At 40.5% G+C, this 18,848-nt stretch overlaps 1 protein-coding gene across 9 annotated transcripts in view; it reads left to right on the forward strand.

The window, feature by feature from the left end:
* FBRSL1 (fibrosin like 1) overlaps positions 1-18,848 on the forward strand; it is a 714,791-nt gene that overhangs the window by 589,567 nt on the left and 106,376 nt on the right. For 6 of the 9 annotated variants that reach the window (XM_024218289.2, XM_024218285.2, XM_024218290.2 and 3 more), the window contains exon 6: positions 4,249-4,302. The exons of the other annotated variants lie outside the window; for them this stretch is intronic. In XM_024218289.2, the coding sequence (XP_024074057.2) occupies positions 4,249-4,302 (54 nt within the window). The remainder of the gene's footprint in view (positions 1-4,248; positions 4,303-18,848) is intronic. 9 annotated transcript variants of the gene reach the window in all.

The raw sequence follows: 18,848 nt of genomic DNA on the forward strand, positions 1-18,848 counted from the left end.
ATTTCAAAAACAACCACCAATGTTACCTTGCTAATTCTAAGCAGTGAAGGCAGTGACCCCTAGTGGTGATTTTGGTCATTATGTGATTTGTGTAGTTAAACAATTTTTACTAGAAATAAAGTCGCAGTTGCCTTATTTCAAGTCCCGACCCTTCTTACAACACTTTATTGATAATGTTTTTCATATTTTGTATGCCACCTTGTGGTTATTAAAGTACAGTACAATATTTCATTCAGGCATGGCTCCCAGTTTCAAGGAGCTGATAACTTTACTATACTATGATAGTTTTATTTTGTGTTTCTTTAAAGTGCCAACAATCTGTTCAGATCTACCTATCATGTCCTAAGTTAGGTGATTCAAACTTAAATTAGTGCGGTTATGCTTGTTGTATCAATACATTCTTTTCAAAGCTGGGACAGGATTTGGTTTTTCTGAAAAGATGCAAATTAGTGCCAGGCTTCAACATTGAGAGGTTACACGAAGGACTTACTGCAGTGTCTGAAGCCTGTAGCAAAGGTCAAGAAGTACACCACCACCATCAGAGAGGTTCGAAATCTTAGTGTTATCAGCTGGAGAAGGAACTTGACAAGACAACAATGCTTAGGAATGGTAATCAGAACCACAGTCATGTGTCACCAACGTGGAGAAGTCAAAAGATTACATTTATAGTGTTTCTCGATGGTTGTAAAAATGTGCTGTTTGTTTGTTTCCTTATTTAAATATGAGTATTTTTATTAGGGCATAAATTGCAATAGAAAGAAAGTAAGCTAAAAAAACCACCCTGTTCTGATTTTAAGGCTGCTTTGAAAAGGCTAAAGCTTAATACAACATTTGGTCTTTTAAAAATAAAACCTGCTTTTGTGCACACGCAAAGTGCGTTGAAGTGATGGAGTTTACTGTAACTCCATCGTTTCAAGACAACTGAGATTTTTACATTGAAGTCAAAGATGTTCCTGTCTAGCTTGTAAAGTGAAGATTTTTTTAAAAATGTTTACGTTTAAAAGCACACAGTTTAGTTTGTGTTTTTGTGTAAAGCGTGTTACAAAGGATCATTTATGCGTTATTGAAAATGTGGCTGGCAAACCTTTACCAGCCTCATCTCATCATTGACTTAGATTGTAGTTCCAAGTAGCTACAAGAATTTTTATCTTGTATTAAGTGGTGTGGGAGAAAAGGATGGTTATTTGCAGCCAAAGGCTGGTAATTTCATAGTGCTTCTGTGGGGAAAATTAAATCTCTACTTGGACTACACTCCTGCAGTGACTAGTTATAGTTTTCTAGCACTTGATACACAACGCCCTCCTGCCCAGAAGACACGTTATGTACAAATCATTATTCTTCCTTAAGTAATCAACAACAGAATAAAGACTGTGCCATTAAGTCACCTACAAGTGGATCCTCACTCCAAAGCTCTAGGTAATAAAGCTGTAATGTAGTTTGTCTGCGGAATAGTTGGAAATCCTTCACAAATACCTCTTTAACACCTGCCTCCTATCCCACTATACGATTGGTTCCCTAGAAAAGCCTTCCATAGATGGTGCACTGTAATCCCTTTATGTTACTTCTTCAGTGCAGATTATGCAGCAAGAAATAATTAGGAGATTAATTTTCACCTGTCACTGCCAATAATAGATAACCTTGATGCTGTGACAGGGCTAGAAATTTGGGGAACGGGAAAGCATTTAACCCTGTAGTGATTTCCAGACGAAAAGTGGTTATCAGAATATGACCTCCCTGCTTGTTGGCATGAAAACTGAGAGATGTATTGGTCTTTCAGCTTTCTGGTCTCTTCGTTGCCCTAGTTTTTGATGTGTTAAACTCTCCCTGTACTATTAATATGCCACATGTGCACCGTCTAATCAGACACAAGAAGGCTTTGGAGACCTCTGTCTCCCAGTCTTTTTATTCAGATACAATCCTGTTGCTTTTCGTGATTTCAATTCCCAGTCCGATTGATACCCGTAGCAGCTAGAGAAAGGAAGATACTAATGAAGATGGCTTCATTAGGCAGTGTGCAGCGTTGTCCTTGCCACTATCCACCAAATGCAGCTGAAGAAACGTCCCAGAAGTAATTGTGCATTTGGGGATTTTCAGAGAAGGAGAATTGAGGCTTTTCTAGTCCCTTTCAAAATTAATTGCCTGGTCTTTTCATGTGAGCTTAAAAATACATGCTAGACACTAAGGCAACAAAGGTAAATTTTAAAATAAATCCTCTCCCTCTCCTTTTTTTGTGTGCTCAAGTTTAAATCTACAATCTGTTGAAAATGTAATGGGAAACCAGCCTACAGAAAATGCCATTATTCATATCATCCCGAGCTCATTTATTTTATCTGCAATAGTAATGATAAGACAGCCTGCTTGGCAATGCTGATAAGCTGGGAAATATCTCAGAGCTATTTGTAAAAGTTAAAGCAGATCTTGGTACTGAGCGATAGGGAAACTGTGACGAGCCTTTTGGCAATATGCTGAGCTAGAAGCTAATAAAGATTTTAATGGGAAGACCTCATTAGGATTAGGGAGAAGATCTATTATCTCAGATTTACACAACATAAACATTGGGGCAACTTTAAATTTTTCCTTTTTGTTCATTAAATAGTATTGCTGAATGTGAAACCTTATAAATCCAGTCTGAATCTCTGTGTGTGCGCCAGGAGCCATTGCCAGCTGTTTGCTAAGCAAAGATACAAGGCCAGCTTTTGTGGAATTGCATTTGCAGTACACACAAGGAATAGCAGAGCGTTATGTTTTTAAGGAGCTGTTCAAATTTTGTAGGGACAGAAATGTAATTGATGTTTGGGAATCATTGTCTAGGAGAGCAGCCCTCCTGTTCCTTCTGCACGGTGAAGGTTGTCTTCGTAAACAGATTTGCCCACTGCTGTCTTGTGTATCTACTGACAACTAGACTGAAATAGTAGGGATAAATGGGGTGTTAACGTCAAATCCTATGTATGCAATCATTTAATAACTACAGTTAAAACTATTCTAGTGGAGGTCCTGTCACCAATGCAGCTAGAGCCACATTAAGTGTAACCAGGTTGAGACAATTGACATGCTTAGATGGCCCCATTTGCACAGCAGAGCTGAGTTAAATCCCAGCTACAGCCTGATAATCATGTTATAGTCCTGCTCATGAGCAATCCTGCTGGAATCCTGCTGTGCACCATGTCTGGACTCAACCTTGTTACTACCTGTATTTAGTTAACTAGGTGTCCAGTGCATACAGGCCTCAAAAAAGCCTTGATTTACACAGGTTTTTTGGGTGGGTTTTACAACCTTGCTTTAAGGACTATCCAAACTATATTGTGGCTGAATTGCATTATAATATGGTTTAGATTGCTGGCCTGAATGCCAAACAATTTTATGTCCAGGTGGAAAAACATATAGGAACATTGTTTAGTTTGGGTTTTTTAACCCTACTTGAATCTGTTCACACTATGTCCAAGCCATGTTGGAACCTGGTTCTGCTATAAAAGAGTTTAAACCATGTTATTAAATATAGTCAAAATCCCCATGTATACGGGGGTTCTGTCACTTTGCATGCTGATATGGGAGCGCCTTTAGAACCTTGCTAACAATGATTATTTTAAAGATTGGTTGTTACTACAGTTAATAACAGAGATTCCACCATTTTTTTTCATTGTGTGAGGCAGCTCTTAATAGAGTAAGTGTCTCATGGACCATCTCCCCTCCCACTGATGATCAAATAACGTCTTTGGCAACTACATCAATTGCTTATGGGGAAAAGTAATGTTAGGAAAATATGGTAATGTATTTTTAGTTTCTTTAATGTGACACAGTGGCTAGAAACCAAAAGGAGAGCCAGCACCCTGGGACCAACCAGCTTTCCTCGAACTACAAGCAAGTGTTCTCCAGACCACTGTTTGAGAACCACTGATTTATTATGTTTGTGGGCCTTAAAGGGACACTCTGTACAAATTTTGTATGCCAGCGTTCCTTTGGTTGGGGAACCTACCCAGTATGGCATTTCCCTACCCCTCTTCTCTGCTTCAGTATTTCCATCCCCTAGCCCCTCACCAGCATGGAACCAGATGGGCAGAGTTGGAGGAACAGTGCCATGCACTTACTCCTAAGGACAAAGAAACTCGCCACCCTGGGTTGATGCGAAACAGCACTGCCTATTTAAACCACTAGGGCCATGCACAGATACTGCTCCAGGAAGGTTGCCATTTAAACAAGGTTTCTACTATTTGTGTTTGATATGAATGAAACTTTTTGTTTTGTCTGTAGACTTCAACGGAACTGGAGCTGCCTCGTATCAGGAGTGGCTTGATAACAAGCAAGGTATGAGATCAAGTCTCTCCAACATGGGCACTTGGGACTGATTTAGCTTGGTTTCTCTCAGCTGAATTGGTCTTTTTCTCTGTCTTTTGCTCTTTCTTTCTGTCTGTCTCCAAGCCAGTGCTCTGTTGACAGTTCCATGGCAGCTAAAGGATAACTTGTTAGCTCAGGGCCTTGTTACAGGCTTGTCACGTGCCCCAGGTCAGCCTTCCAAAACCCCAATTTCTCCATCATTAACAAACGAAAATGGAACGCTGTAAAATGAAGTGGTGTCTGCACCCAATAATAGTTTTTACCAATTTAATTGTATGGTTAAGGGGAAGAATTTATGAAAGTAAACAGAAACGTTGAGTTAATAGAAGACACATGCTAGTGTACTTTAACACTAGGCTTTCTGTGATTTTTTTTGTCAGTTTCACTGACAGACTGATTCAAACTTGTCTAGCCCACAGTCTTTTCCTGTGGCAATGTCATTATGAGCTGGATAAGTCTTGTGTGACTTAAGGGGGAAAAAATCTCTTGTTCCTTCACTGTAGGCTTTGAAGAGATAATCTTGTCAGTAAAATTTGAAGATGGGAAAGTATATGGGGACTGGATTCAAAGCCAGGTTATTGCTTCTAATTCTGTAGCTCAACAGAGTATTGGGGGTCTTATGTCCCCCTAGGAGGTCTTCTCTAAAAACTGCAATTGCAAAAACTTGTTTGTTACTGTAGAGAGAGCTGTGTATTTAGTACTGAAACCTGTATTAATGATCAGTCAGGAAAAATATGTTCCCTTCAGTCCAGAATTTCATTTATTATGAGCTATAGCAAGGAGATAAGGGGAAATAATTATCTTAACCTAGTTATAGTAACAGTGGCAGGGTTTCACCCTGCTGTTGACCCAGATCATGTGATAGCAACCAAGACTATCCTTTGCTGAAATTCTGATCCTCCTACATTACTGTCCAAAACAGAACATCCAGGAACAAAAGAACCTCATGGGTTTCATTGTTTGTTTGATTTAATTTTCTGACTGTGCCTCAACTAACGTTCCCATTTTCTGATGATAAATGGACTTTGCAAATCAAAGACGGAATGAAGTGCCTTTCCTGGCTGTGTTTTTTTTTTTTTAAGCCATTCTCCTCTCCAGTTACCTTTACACTAATCTTTCACTATTTTCTTTATCGATTGTAGTAAATACCTAATCATCGCTAAGCTTTCTTTTCAGCTGTGAGAGCCAGCAGGCTGGGCTAGAAGAATTATAATCAATGATGGTTTCTTGATTAAATTAAGACTGCAAAAAGGTTGGAGTCCTCTAAACCATTCTAGTTCAGGGTGTTCTTTGTGGTAGGCAAATAGCTCATTCTCTGAAAGAAGATTTTGTCCTATTATGTTTGCTTGCTCACTCGTTTTTTTCTTTTTGATGTTTTATGGAAAATAATTGAATTTTCCTATTAAAAAAAAAAAGCCTTCCACATTCAGTAAACATTTTTATAACCATCCTAATATGCAAGAAACTCATTTTTAAAAGGTCGTAGACTTTTTTTCTGTCTTTTCACCATTCTTGTTGGTTATCAAGATGGAGAGGTGTGTATATAATTAGCACAGCTGTCTAATATTAAAATGCCTAGATATTTATTATTATGTATTGGTCTGTGGTAGCACTCGCAGTATGTTCAACCTTTCTCACATTGGCACTCCCTCCTCCATCTCCTTCCACTTAGCAATAAGAAAAGGGCAGGATGGTCATATTCCTTAACACCTGTTTATGAGCCTCACATTGAGAATCCATGTGCTAGGCACGATCCAGACATTCTAGAAGAGACAGTCTCTGGCTGGAGAAGCTCACAGTCTAAGGCCTAAAACTTTAAAAATGTTACTGGTATAAGTATTGTCAACAAAGTGTGTGATTTGAGGGGGTTAGTTTTAACCAATATAGTTATGCCAGTAAAAGCCCTAGCATAGACACAGTTATACTGGTATAAGGGCACTTTATACCTGACAAAGTTTATTTTACTTCACTGACCTTTTATACTGATATAATTGTGTATATACTAGGGAGGGGGTTGCCACTTTAACTGTACCAGCATAGTTAAAGCCGCATGTGGACAAGGCTTAAGGGTATGTGTGTCTATAATAACTTGTAATCAGCCTCCTAACTTCCAGTGGACAGGTCATTTTGTTAAGCTGCAGTAGCGTTTGACATCACAATTTGTGACCGTATACAGAACACATAATACGTAGCTGACAGCAGAGCCGAAATTCTGGTTGTGGCCCAATACATTTAAAAAAAAAAAACCTCATCCTCAATGTGGCCAGGGCTCTTTAAGAGAGTTAAACCGTCAAGACCTATGAAATGCGATTGCCATGGCTTCGTTTTATAACAGCTTGCTTATCTCCCAGAAATTAGGCTATAATGGGGTTTGGTTTATATATTTTACCCCTCTCCTCATTAAAGTGCTATCTTTCAGAAGAAACGCTTTGTGTGTTGAAATATTGCACGGTTAAAATGAAGGCAGGTTTATAAGGATTTAATGTACTTGGGAGCCAAGGTTTTACAGCTTTATAGCAAAGATGTTGTAACAAAGGGCTTTATGGTAAGGGTGTGCTGTATTTTAGTCAGGCAGTTGCACAAGAGAAATCTTTAGTAAAATGCCTAGCAGTCAATCAGGAGAAACTCTGAGGGAAACAGTTGCCTCTGGATTCCAAGCTTGGTCTTGGCCGATATTAAATCCATTATTCTTAACAATCCCTGAATCCTAAACTATTTTCTTTCTTGTCTCAAAGATGACATAGATATTGCTGCATTTTGTAATTGTGCCACGCTATTTGGGAGGTGTATTTCCTGGGTAGCATGGGACTCTCGTTTAGTGCTGAAATAAACCATGTGCACATGCTGGCTGTCCGTATCCTAACAAAGATGTAGGTCTATATACACTGCTTGCAGAGCACTGGCAGAACGGTATCCTTGTGATATCCAAAGGCCAGGTCTACATTGTCTTCACAGTGGTGATAGCACTTGCTCTGGCAGCATTTCATCCTTTCCACCATTGTCCCACTCATGACAGCAAGCCCTAAAAATAAATAAAATAAACAATTTGGTTCTAAAACCTGGGGAGAGGGAGGAATATGGCGTAGTTAGTGCCTCAGTAATAGGAGCGGTATAAAATGAAGAAAGACCTTATATTTGGAGCAATGTATAATGAGATGACATTGACAAGTGTGTGGAGTGGGGTCTGAATCCTTTATACCAGCTGCTGCAACATCTCCTTTCAGTCATAGAAGTTATTAATTTAAAAGACCTCAAAGGCCATTCAGTTTATCCCCCTACTAATGCAGGGTTGTCTGCTATAACATATCATCTAGTGCCTTCTCCAGTCCAGTTCTAATCGTCCCAAGGAAATACTCCCTGCTTCACACTGGAGACTATTCCACAACCTAATACATCTCACTCTTCCAAGTTTCTTCTTCGCATTGAATATCATGGCTTTGGATTATTTTTTCCCAGCTATTTAAACTTGCATTTTACCAAGATGAATATGATTTTATTTTTCTGCTGATGTTTGACTTGCTAGCTTTCTTGGTATTACTTCTCCATCCTCACTGGTATGTGCGGCTCCTCCTAAATTAGTATTATCGTGGATTTTGTCACCTCGCCTCTGTTTGTCACTAGTACAAATAATTCTGGAGCAAATGTTGAGAGTGAGGATGGAGGGCAGCTAATCTGGTTATTGTTTCAGGTGCCAGTGCAACTACTGCATTGCCAGCACTTCTACACTGGGGATATGGATAACTATCTGCTGGGAACTAGATTTATGCTACGCCAGTATAGAACCAGGCCAGATTTGAAACAGTGACCTTAAACGGAAGTTTTTTTTCCAATTATCGATCCCCTGAGCTCTCTAGCGCCCACGTATGCCATCTTCTATTAGAGTCTTCATACAACCAGTCACCTTGTTTGTGGGACAACAATAAACACAGCATAAATGTATAATTGGGCCACTTTTAATACAGCCCAGCTCTATCTCCTGAACTCTCTTGAGAACAAGTGTATATTGAATGGCTAAGGAGACTATACAGGGGTTACTATGCAATGACTAGAGGGATTTGGAAGACTATTTGTGAGCTGTCCAGTCCATAGTAAACAGAGAAGAAGTGTTATTTGTGTAGATGTTAATTAAATAGATCTCATCTGGGAAGGAAAGAAATATAAATGAGCCATTTTATTAGCTCTGTGGAGCTGTCATGAGTTTTCTTCTTCCATCTTCCAGACACTTGTGTAGTGATGTCTCCTATTACATATTGAAGCTGTTAGTGAGACCACCAGAGATATAGAGTCACCTTTGTGGTAGAAAAATATTTGGAAAGAAGTTTAAGTGGCTTTTATTTTCTCTCTCTTTTACTGGTGATATGCTGAAATTAAAAAATGGCTAAGATTAATTTTATATTGGTTTTAATGTCTGGTAGATCCTTTATCAAGGGAATAAGGTTCTGGATTTGCAGGTGAATGGACTTGGTCACAGCTTCTATGATAATTATGAGATCAAAGATAAAACTTTGGCAGGCTACCTGATTGTTAGGGGAGTAGAGAGTATGTATAGAACAGTTAGGGTAACATGTTTTTCACGGTGGTGGGACAGAATCGAAATCCCTCGTGCTGTTGTGAAATTTTAGAGAGATGCCAGAAACAGCCAGGCTAGCACAGTTCCATCTTCAGCGTGGACAAGGTCTGTATTATTATTAATATTAGTTATTTGAATTGCAGTAGCACTAAGGAGACCCAGTCATGAATCTGGACCCGACTGTGCTAGGCACTGTTCAAATACAGAACAAAAAGTCAGTCCCGGCCCCCAAGAGCTTTGGCTTCTTAATTCTAACGGTGATTGCATTTATTGCTAGAGCCCATTTTAAAAAAAATTGTTCTTGTTTTAAAATAAGTTGGCTGTCTTTTCTTTAGATCATTATAAACATATCAGCAGACATGCTGATACGATGGTGCACTGAGAATCCATTACAGGGGCCCTCTTTCCCCCTCTTATGTAGAGGACAATACCATGTAGCGAGGTGGAAAGCAAATTTTTATTCTATTTTGTGTCAAAAAAATAACTCCATTATAAAAGATGTTGATGGGGGAGAGGGAGGATTGTGGTTTCAGTGCCTTGTTAGCGAAGAATTGCCATGCTCCAACTCATTTTTGCAGCTAGCATGGGGGAGAAAGGGAGAGAGGAAAAGAGATGGGCTTTGTGTGTGTGTGTGTGTTGGCTCTGGCTGTCTAAATTGGTAATGGTGTCTAGAAGGAATCCAGGCTGTTGTAAATATGAACTTTTGTCAATATTCCCCAAGCTTCTTTGGACTCTAGGGTTGGCTTTATTAGCTGAAGGTCACACCATTGTGTTGTCTCCCCTCCTGAGACCTCTGATACCTTCCTGAAAGGACGCCCATTATCCCAGGGCTTAGAAGCTAGCTTTCTCGTCAGTGGCACTGAAGCTGATAAGCTTAAGAGGCATATTTCATCTCCCCCGTTGCTGCTTCCGGGAGACAAACAGTGTTTATCATTCTTGATTAATTCCAGCTGAACAAAAATATAAAATAAAATAGGAGGCATGAACGCACACATACACAATTACAATTTTTAGACCAGCCTTCTGGCAAGGTGTCGACTCATCATAGTGGTTGCAACAAGCAGTGTGTGTTGCCACCTCTTTGTTATCTTGGCAGTGTGTCCGAAGATGAATTGAGCAACATGAAAGGATCCCAGGCTACGATCAGTTTAAAGAAGGAGGGACGGGGGGAGGGGAGGAATAGCAGTGTGAGGATCGAGGCTGGAATTGATTTGTGACAATTAAACATTAAGATCCTGGGAGAGTAGGGCCACCCGGTGCGAGAATGGCTTTACATTACCTGGGAAAGATGAATGGCCCAAGGAGAGAGAGAAGGGCAAGGATTTTACTCTCTGCTACATGAAAAGAATCATGAAAACATAGCATATCGTGCTTCTGTATCTCACAACTCCCTTCATCACAGTTAAAACCCTTTCCTAGAAATAGCATGCAAGAGAATTGAGAGATTTAAATGGCAGTTTAAGAAGCTCTTTTGCTTTTTTTTGTATTGAATTCTTTTTTTTCCTTTTTCTTTTTCTTTTTGGTCTGGTTTGAAATTTGTCTGGAAATGTCCTGCCGATTTTCAAGATTCTGGTATTTCAGTATAAATCTCTCTCCTATGTGGCTACAAGCTCCATTTACTATTATTTTTACTTTTAGCAAGATTCAGAATGTAATGTATTTTAAAAAATCTCAGAATTAGCACATTGTCTAGCTTAACACTAACCAGAGATCTACTACACAGCTTCGTGCATCTGTAAAAATACACAAGCAGCATTATCCAGAGGACCTGAGAGTCAAGAGACCTGGGTTCTGTTAGCTGTGCCACCGGCCTGCCATGTGATGTAGGGCAAGTCACTTCAGCTCTCTGTGCCTCAGTCTTCCCATCTGTAAAATGGGGATAACACAACTTATCTTTGTATTCAAAATTGTTTGAGATCTATAGGTGACCAAGTCCTATAATATAGCCAGGGCCAGGTATTAGTGTTAAAAACATAACTTAGTCCCTGCCCCCAAGAACTTGGAAAGGCAAAGACACAAACAAGCTGCATGTACAGTTCAGGTGGATGTTTTGAAATGTAGGAGAGAGCACCTAGTGAGCCTTGATTGAGTGTCTTTTCCAAGCATAGAAAATAACACAAAAGGCACCCTTCATAATCATGTCCTGTTATAACAGGATCCTCGGCCAGGTCTTTCAAAAGTGACTTGCTCTTGGGTACCCAGCTTGAGATGCCTTAAAAGGGCATGATTTTCAGAGACTGCTATTAAGAAACAGCATTGTCAGGGGGACTATAATTTTTCTGGTTTAAAAGATTGAGCATTTGCCACTGGAAACTTTGCATTTGCCAGCATTGAATTGAGAATTCAGAAACAGGTGAATGTGTCTTCCACTGCGCAGTATAGGTCTGAGAGCCTCATAAGACTTTTCTTAGCTCTCCCCATGGCCTCCACAGCAGAGCTGCCTGGTTTTGCGAGGATCTGCTTAGTGCAATATCAGGTTTTGCAGCATGGATGCCATACACAAGAATTCTAAACAAAAAGATCTACCACTCAGTGCATGTTGTTGTAAATCCCTGCCCTATGCTAGCATTTGATCCATGTTTAAACATGATGTGTGGTCTCAGGTTGCAACTAACTTGGTTTCCCTGGCCAGAATGCACAGGGATGGAGTGGTGTTATAAACCATTTTACAAAACCGTGTTCACTCCATGCCAGCAAGAACCATGTGTAAACATGGATCTTGTTAATTTGGCTCCAGCAGGTGTGTAGACAGGGCCTAATAGAAAAGTCTGTCAAGTAATAGAGCTGTTGGTCAGCTTAGACAAGAAATGCAATTTCAGTAATGCTGTTTAAACTGCCATATATCAGAAGTTCCAGCCAACAAAACTAATTAGAATTTCCATTTTGAAGTGAATACAGTAACTTCACTGTAACAGTGAACTCTTGTGGCAATGCAGGCCTTTAATAATAATTTTTTCAAAGGTAAACTTTACAACACTCTCTGAATCTTTTGTTTATTTAGTTTTGATTCAGGGATTGGATTTAACTTGTCCCCCTCAACATCAAATATGATACAGTTAATTTTATAGGGCAATCCTTTTAGATACACCACAAAATCCTTTAAAGAGAGAAGTAGACCAGGGAGCCAAAATGCTTAACAAAGCCAACTGCACAGTAAAGGGCAATAAAGTTGCCAATATGGCTGTTGCTGCAGAACTCGTTATGGTGATGCAGTAAGGAGGGGAAGAGAGTAGAGTTAGTCATATGCGAAGGTAAACACAAAGATTATAACAAGAGATGGAGTGACTCATAGGGAAAGAGTTCGAGGTAGATGCTGTATTTTGTCAGTGGATACAGAGGGCCAATTTCAGAGCTGATGCCTACAGTGGTGTAAATTACAGAGTCCAAGGAAGTCTTAAATCAGTATAACTTATACAGTACGGGGTCAGAAAAGAGGAAGGTAGCAGAAAAGGCTACTAGTAGCTGGATGTGGAAAAGGGTAGGTACACACACATGCACACGTCTTACGCTGTGTTCAGGCTATTCAGCATGTAATTTAAAAGCCTGCTCCTGTTGAAGTCAATGGCAAAAGTCTTATTGATCTCAGTGGCGCAAGATCAGGGGTCTAAGGCAGCTTAGACTCAGACTGACTTACACGCACTTACTTGGCATCTAAGTTAAGTGTTGCTCTGAATTTGGCCCAGGAGTTTCGTGAGTTTGGTGGGGAGTGAAACATAATATGGCTTTGATGGGGCATTCTCTTGGGTTCTCGTAAGGAGCTAAACAGTCCTCCCATGTTCTGACTAGATGTGATTAGGTGCACTTGTGCTATCCAGCCTAGCATCAATTGGATCAATCCCAAAAATGAATAGGGTTTTCTAAGTGTGGAAAATACGATTTTTTTCCTCTCCCTTTGAACTTGGGGCAGCAAGAGGATCTAACAAAACAGCCTTTCCCTGTTTTTTGTTTGGTTTGGTTTGGTTTTTTTGCCTCCTGTATTACTGGGAGTATTTTAGCACTTGATGAAATATGAAGCTCCATTTCCTTTATTAAAATGAAGAGCCACTTTCTTAAATGGCAAAGTAATAATAAAGACTGAAATTGGATCTATAACTTTGTGAAAAGAGAGAGGATTTTTTTTTATGCAAATCATGTATGGTAATACCATCCATTGTTCTCTTTCTGTGTGCTTTGTGTTGCTTAACTCCCTCCGAACAAAGAACCCATAACTGGAATTGTAAAAATAATCCAAGCATTTAAGTCAAAATTCAAAAGGCCTTTGGGAATCCCACGAAAAGGTGTGTCTTTGAAATAGTAGTTAATGAATTGTCTAAACAGGCTCAAACATTCTGGCCCCATTGAAGTTAATGGGAGTTTTGCTGCTGACTGCAATGGGGACAGGATTTCACCCCTTGATGCTTTGGTGTTTAAAACTGAACCAAAGTTTCTTTGAGTGCCAGTGTCCACTGAGCAGAGCTGGTTTTCAGTCTTTGAATATGTTTGCTAGCAAGCAGGGGAGTTATTTTCTAGTTGATTGCACTTGTAAATTATAATTAAAGAAGTTGCCCATGATCCACCCATCTCTATCATTTTAAAAACAAAACAAATTTGTAAATGTTAGCTTGTTTGAACTTCAGCAGCAGGACCTCTCAAAGGCATCTCCACGCTAGCACAGAGCTCATGCTGATTGGGGAAATGGTTGCACATATGGCTTAAGCATATTAAATTAAATCAATTTGAAAACTGTATTGGAGCACCCACATTTCTGCTCTGCAAGCAAAGTCAGATGGCTCAGCCACTCTAAACGGAATCATGCATCCCCTAGCAAGGTCTGAACACAATTCTGAAACAAGGTTGTAGTATAAATTAAAAACTGTGTAATGCTCACTCATACCAACGTGGTGGATATCCACTGGGTTTTAAAAGTCCCATTTCTTCCCTTGGATGCAACACATGCAGCTCCCATCAAAGTCACTGGGAGTTGCAGGTACTTCCATGAACAATAGGATTTGGTCCATAATTTGCACAACTCCATCAGAATTAGCTGTGGTGGCAGTACTAATTTACATAAAGAGCCAGGTGTCTGCCAGCATTTTAACCATCATCTCATCTAACCCTGCTCAGAACAGTTCTAGATGACACAGTGGCTAAAACGCTGGTGGCCAGCATTGTCTTACACAAGAGGTCCCACCGTTGCTGCAACAGTGGGAAATTTTAAGGAAGAAAGCCTAATGTAGACAAAGCCTGGGAAAGAGTGGGAGTGTAAAGTCACGCAGTCACAACTCTCCATTCAGAGAAGAACCTACAAATGGACCAGACTGTAATCTCCCTTGTAATGGTGTAAATCCAGAGGAACTCCACAGAAGTCAACAGATTGACGTCAGTGGAGTTGACTGCACTAGAATTACTGTCAGTTTATACGAGCGTAAGTGAGATAAAAAAACTGGGCCAGATGTGTCTAGTTACCTGCAGTTGTTAGATGGGTCTTTTGGAAAAACTACATCATGAGTAAATAAAAGTGTGTTTGGGCTTTTGTTGTTGTTGTTCAGATGCTTGCAGGAATGTCGCAATGGCTGGCAAGTTAGTTTTCATAGTTAACCTTTCAGAATGCTTCTGTGCTAAACTCTAAGGCTACGTGTACACTAGCACTTTCGTTGGTAAAATTTTGTCGGTCAGAGGTGTGAAAAAACACACCCCGATGGACAAAAGTTTCGCTGACCAAAGCACCAGTGGGGACTGCGCTATGTCAGCGGGAGATGCTCTGTACAACTGTGCCGCTGTAAGGTCCGTAGTGTAGACACAACCTGATGGAAACTGCACAGAGTCTTAATGTTCCTGAAGAGGGAGTAGAGAGAGACCTAACCACTGTGTCACAGGGTTAATAGATCAGCAGGAGAACTTGGCTTAAAAACTAATGAAAAGAAAAGCATTTCACAAAAACACTTCCCTCTTAATAAAGGCCACCCCCTATTAGGGATTATTGGAAAATTTCAGAGAGGTAAATGGTTTTTATCCAAAGTTCTCTCTCTTCTTTAAACCCCAAACAGACATGCAAAAAAAAAAAAAAACCCCAACAACCTCCCCCCCCCCCCCCACACACGCACGCGCACACACACACTTGGGAGTTCCTTACAAGAGCCATATCCTGAGGGCTTTCATTAATGAGCTGTCTCCTTCTGTCCAGCACAGAAAGGAAAATAATAGAGGTAGAGACTTTCCTTTGTCCCTGTGCAATTTTAATCTGATTCACTCTTTCTTAATAATCTCTGAGGATTATAAAAACAAACCTCTTAAAAATTTGGTTCTTAATTCTTTTTTTCTCTCACAAACATCATTTGTTCTTTTATCATGTTGCATTTCTTCACCAATGAGTCAGCTGCCTTTTTCTATATAACAAAAGTGGGAAGGAGGGAGGGGAGAGGAGGGGGAAGGAGTGGAGCTTTCTTTGATTTGTTCAGCAGCACAAGTGTTCCTTGGCCTTTTATGCTAAGGAGTGGATGTGGCTCTTGAACAAATTGGCCCTCCTTGTTTGCTGGCCTAGGCCATCTTGTTATCCAGCCAGCTGTGTTTTGATCTTGGAGGGCCGTTTGAAGATTAAATTGAGACATCTTTTGTTACTATTAAGTGCAGTAATTAAATCAGCTCAGTGTTATTTAAGTGTGGAAAATGTCGCTTCGCTGGCCCATGGGCGCCTGAAGTTGCCATTAGACAGCTGTGTTGCTTCCAGTGCTAATGATGAAGAGGTAGGCAGAAAAGAGCCCAAGTGCTCTCTAAATAATTTTCAACTCTTTTCTGGGTTATGCCAGCTCCCTCCCCCTACCTTTTCCCCACCTTTTCATGTGGTGCTTCTTTCTCCCCCTCTGCACACTTCACGACTAATGTCGTTTTTGAAAGTGAATTCGAGCTTCTGCAAGCGGAGAATTGAAAGTACACTTACCCAAAACCAGGAGCGCTGTTGTTGAAAGTGAGCATGTGAAGTACGTGGCAAGGTAGCTGAGTTATCCAAAGGAGCAGCTGCATCTCCAAAGGGAAATGCTTGTTGACTGTGAGTTTACAAATTCTTGGCTCTGTGAAAAACACAAGAAGCTTTCCTAGCATGAAGAGTACAAGGTAGGAACTAAGGGCTGGTCTACACTGGGAACTTACATTGGCATAGTTACGTCTCGCGAGGGTGTGAAAAATCCATACAGCTCAGAGACATAGTTACGTCGACCTAACCCCTGGTGTAGACAGCGCTAGGTCAATGGAAGAATTATTCTGTTAACCAAGCTGCTGTCTCTAGGGAGGTGGATTACCTGCTGGCATGGCCAGGTCCAGCAAAGTAAGTCAGTCTCTTCACACCTGTAATGCAGTTTAACATTAAACCTGGCTTAATGGTCAAGTGGCGCAGCACCTGTGAGATAATCTAACTCAGCCTAGAGGTGACCGGTGCTTTCAGGGTGAAAGCAAGTTCCCCTTATATAGCCTCCCATGCCTTCTGCTTGCTGAGCTGATTGCTTTAGAAGAAATCATAGAAGGTGATGATTGCAACTGGGAGCTGGGGAAAAGAAGCAGGAAGAGAAAGTGAGATCCTCAGTGGGAGAAACAGTCCTTTAGAGGTCGAGTGTTTTAATGCTGGGTTAAGTGGGGATGCAGCATTGTTTCATTGCTACTAGTAAAGCTGATTGTGTGTGTGTGTGTGTGTGTGTGTGTGTGTGTGTGTGTAAAATTCTTTAGAAGCCCCATCTTCCCTTCCCATACCCATGTGCACACGCTACCGCTCTTGTAATTCCCAACCATTATGAAATTCAGTGACTCAAGCCTCTTAATATGGGAGCAGCAGGCTTAGCAGATGAGATCTCCCAAGGCATATTATAGCTACAGTGCTGACTGCCAGCACAGAATTGCACACACCCACAAGAATATACTTCACCCTCACTACAAAGCTGGCTTGTTAGTCTATCCTCCCAGATATAACTGGATGTCAGGCTTCCATCTTCAGTAATACCACCAAGCAATATTGATTTTCATCACTTTATATGCTTATGTTTTACAGTGTGGGAAGCATATTTGCATCATACTGGTGCTTTTTCAGCAGTGATGAGGGCAGAGGTATGGCAGATGGGTGGGGATGAGAGACTCAGGAGCCTGATAAATCTGTTTCCCTTACCTTGTTTAAAATTGCCTGTTAAAATTCAGCCGCCGCACCTCCGATCAGCCTAATGGTGTCTGCCATGATGCGAGAACGCAGTCATTAGTTGGTCTAATTCATGCACACCGAGGTAGGCGGGCAATGTGAATGCAAAGGAGCTGGAGAGAATAGAGGGGGTGTTGTGGGGGGGGGGGGGGAAGCTTAGTAATACAGTGACAATGAAACATACGGTAGTCACACTGGAAAACTTTCTCCTTCATTAGCAGGGATCTGTTGAGTTTCTGCTCACATTAGGGTAATTAACACAAGTACAGATTGTTGAACATCTGTGCAGTTTAACTATATGGCCGGTTCCCAGGCTTTAAACAGGGTTGTGAAGAGCCAAATGCAAAGCAGTATGAAAAGCCCACACACTATTCATTTTACTGAAATTAGCATTTCTGGATGAAAGCTGATGTTGCAACACGTCGGCTATAAATTTTCTCTGGTCCGTTGCCAAGTTGGCTAATGATCTGAGATTAGTGTTTGTTAATAAATTTAAAAAAAAAACTTTGTTATTTTTAATATTCTGGAGGGGAAGTTCCTATTGCCTTTTTTAAACATGTGGGGGTGTATTATATCTAATATGCTCCTAATGATCTGCAGTGAGAATCCAGGAAGTAATTACTGTTTCAGCCTCAGTTAGGGGATGATTTTGGCTTGGTGACTGCATCCGTTTTTTTGATATTTTTGACAAAACTGCAGTTCTCATTTTCCAGTCTTGTAAATTTGCCCGTGGGGCTGCGCTTGTGGTGTGCTGTGAATATGATTTGTTTAAATATTTTTAAAAAATCTCTGTGCAAGAGTGTGTTGTTTGTGTACTGTACTTCTATAGGATACTCCCTCCTTCACTCTGGATATGTCCACACACAATATATGTATGTGGCTACATCTCTTGATGCAGAGGACCTGTCTACATGGTGGGGCAATTTGCACTTCAGGGGTGTGATTTCTGAAGTGCATTAACTTTGTGCATTAATTGGTCTGTGTAGATCCTGCTGATACACACTAAAGGTTCCCTGGTGCACTTTAATGAGCACTGCGTTAAAGCGCACTAGGGAACCTTTAGTGCCTACCAGCAGGGTCTACACAGGCCAATTAATGCGCAACACATTAGTGTGCTCTAGGAATTTCACCCCCGTAGTTCACATTGTCCCACAGTGTAGAAAAGCCCAGAGATATAAATAAATTTATCTATGGAATTTCTTCTATATTGTTTATCCAACAGGGAAGTTGTTTTGCCCTGGCATTTTGGAGCAGCCTGTTTCCTCATGCTTTACCTTACCAGTTGAGAACATCTGGGACACTGTTGCTGACCACCTCTAGATTTTTAGGACTAACAGAAGTGTATTCTCAGCAGAGGGTCCTTGACTTTAAAATTATCTTCTCCAACTTGGTCCAGCCAGAGCCAAGGATTGCTGCCCTTCAGGCCATATAACTCGACCTACTTACTCCTTTTTTTTCCCATGAGGGGATGGGGACAGGCCAGCTTTTCTTTTAATGGAGGATTAGGGGGTTTATGTGCCTTATCTGACATTGTCTTAATTTGCAGTAATATTTTTGCTTGTGATTTTAAATGTTTTTTTTTCTTTCTGCGACTAGAGAGATTGTCATTTGGGAGTTCAAAAAAATAGCTGGGACAGTGACTTTATTTATTTATGCATTTATTTATTTTTAGCTTTACACTCATGACTTTCTCTTTTCAACATGATTCCCCATGACTTTTCCTAAAATGCTTTTCATTGTTATACAATGTACTCCATGTGTGTGTATATACACATAAATCTATAGTATGCG

Source organism: Terrapene carolina, unplaced genomic scaffold (assembly GCF_002925995.2).
Source record: "Terrapene carolina triunguis isolate 2854851 unplaced genomic scaffold, T_m_triunguis-2.0 Scaffold234, whole genome shotgun sequence".
In the NCBI taxonomy this organism is placed as follows: Eukaryota; Metazoa; Chordata; order Testudines; family Emydidae; genus Terrapene; species Terrapene triunguis.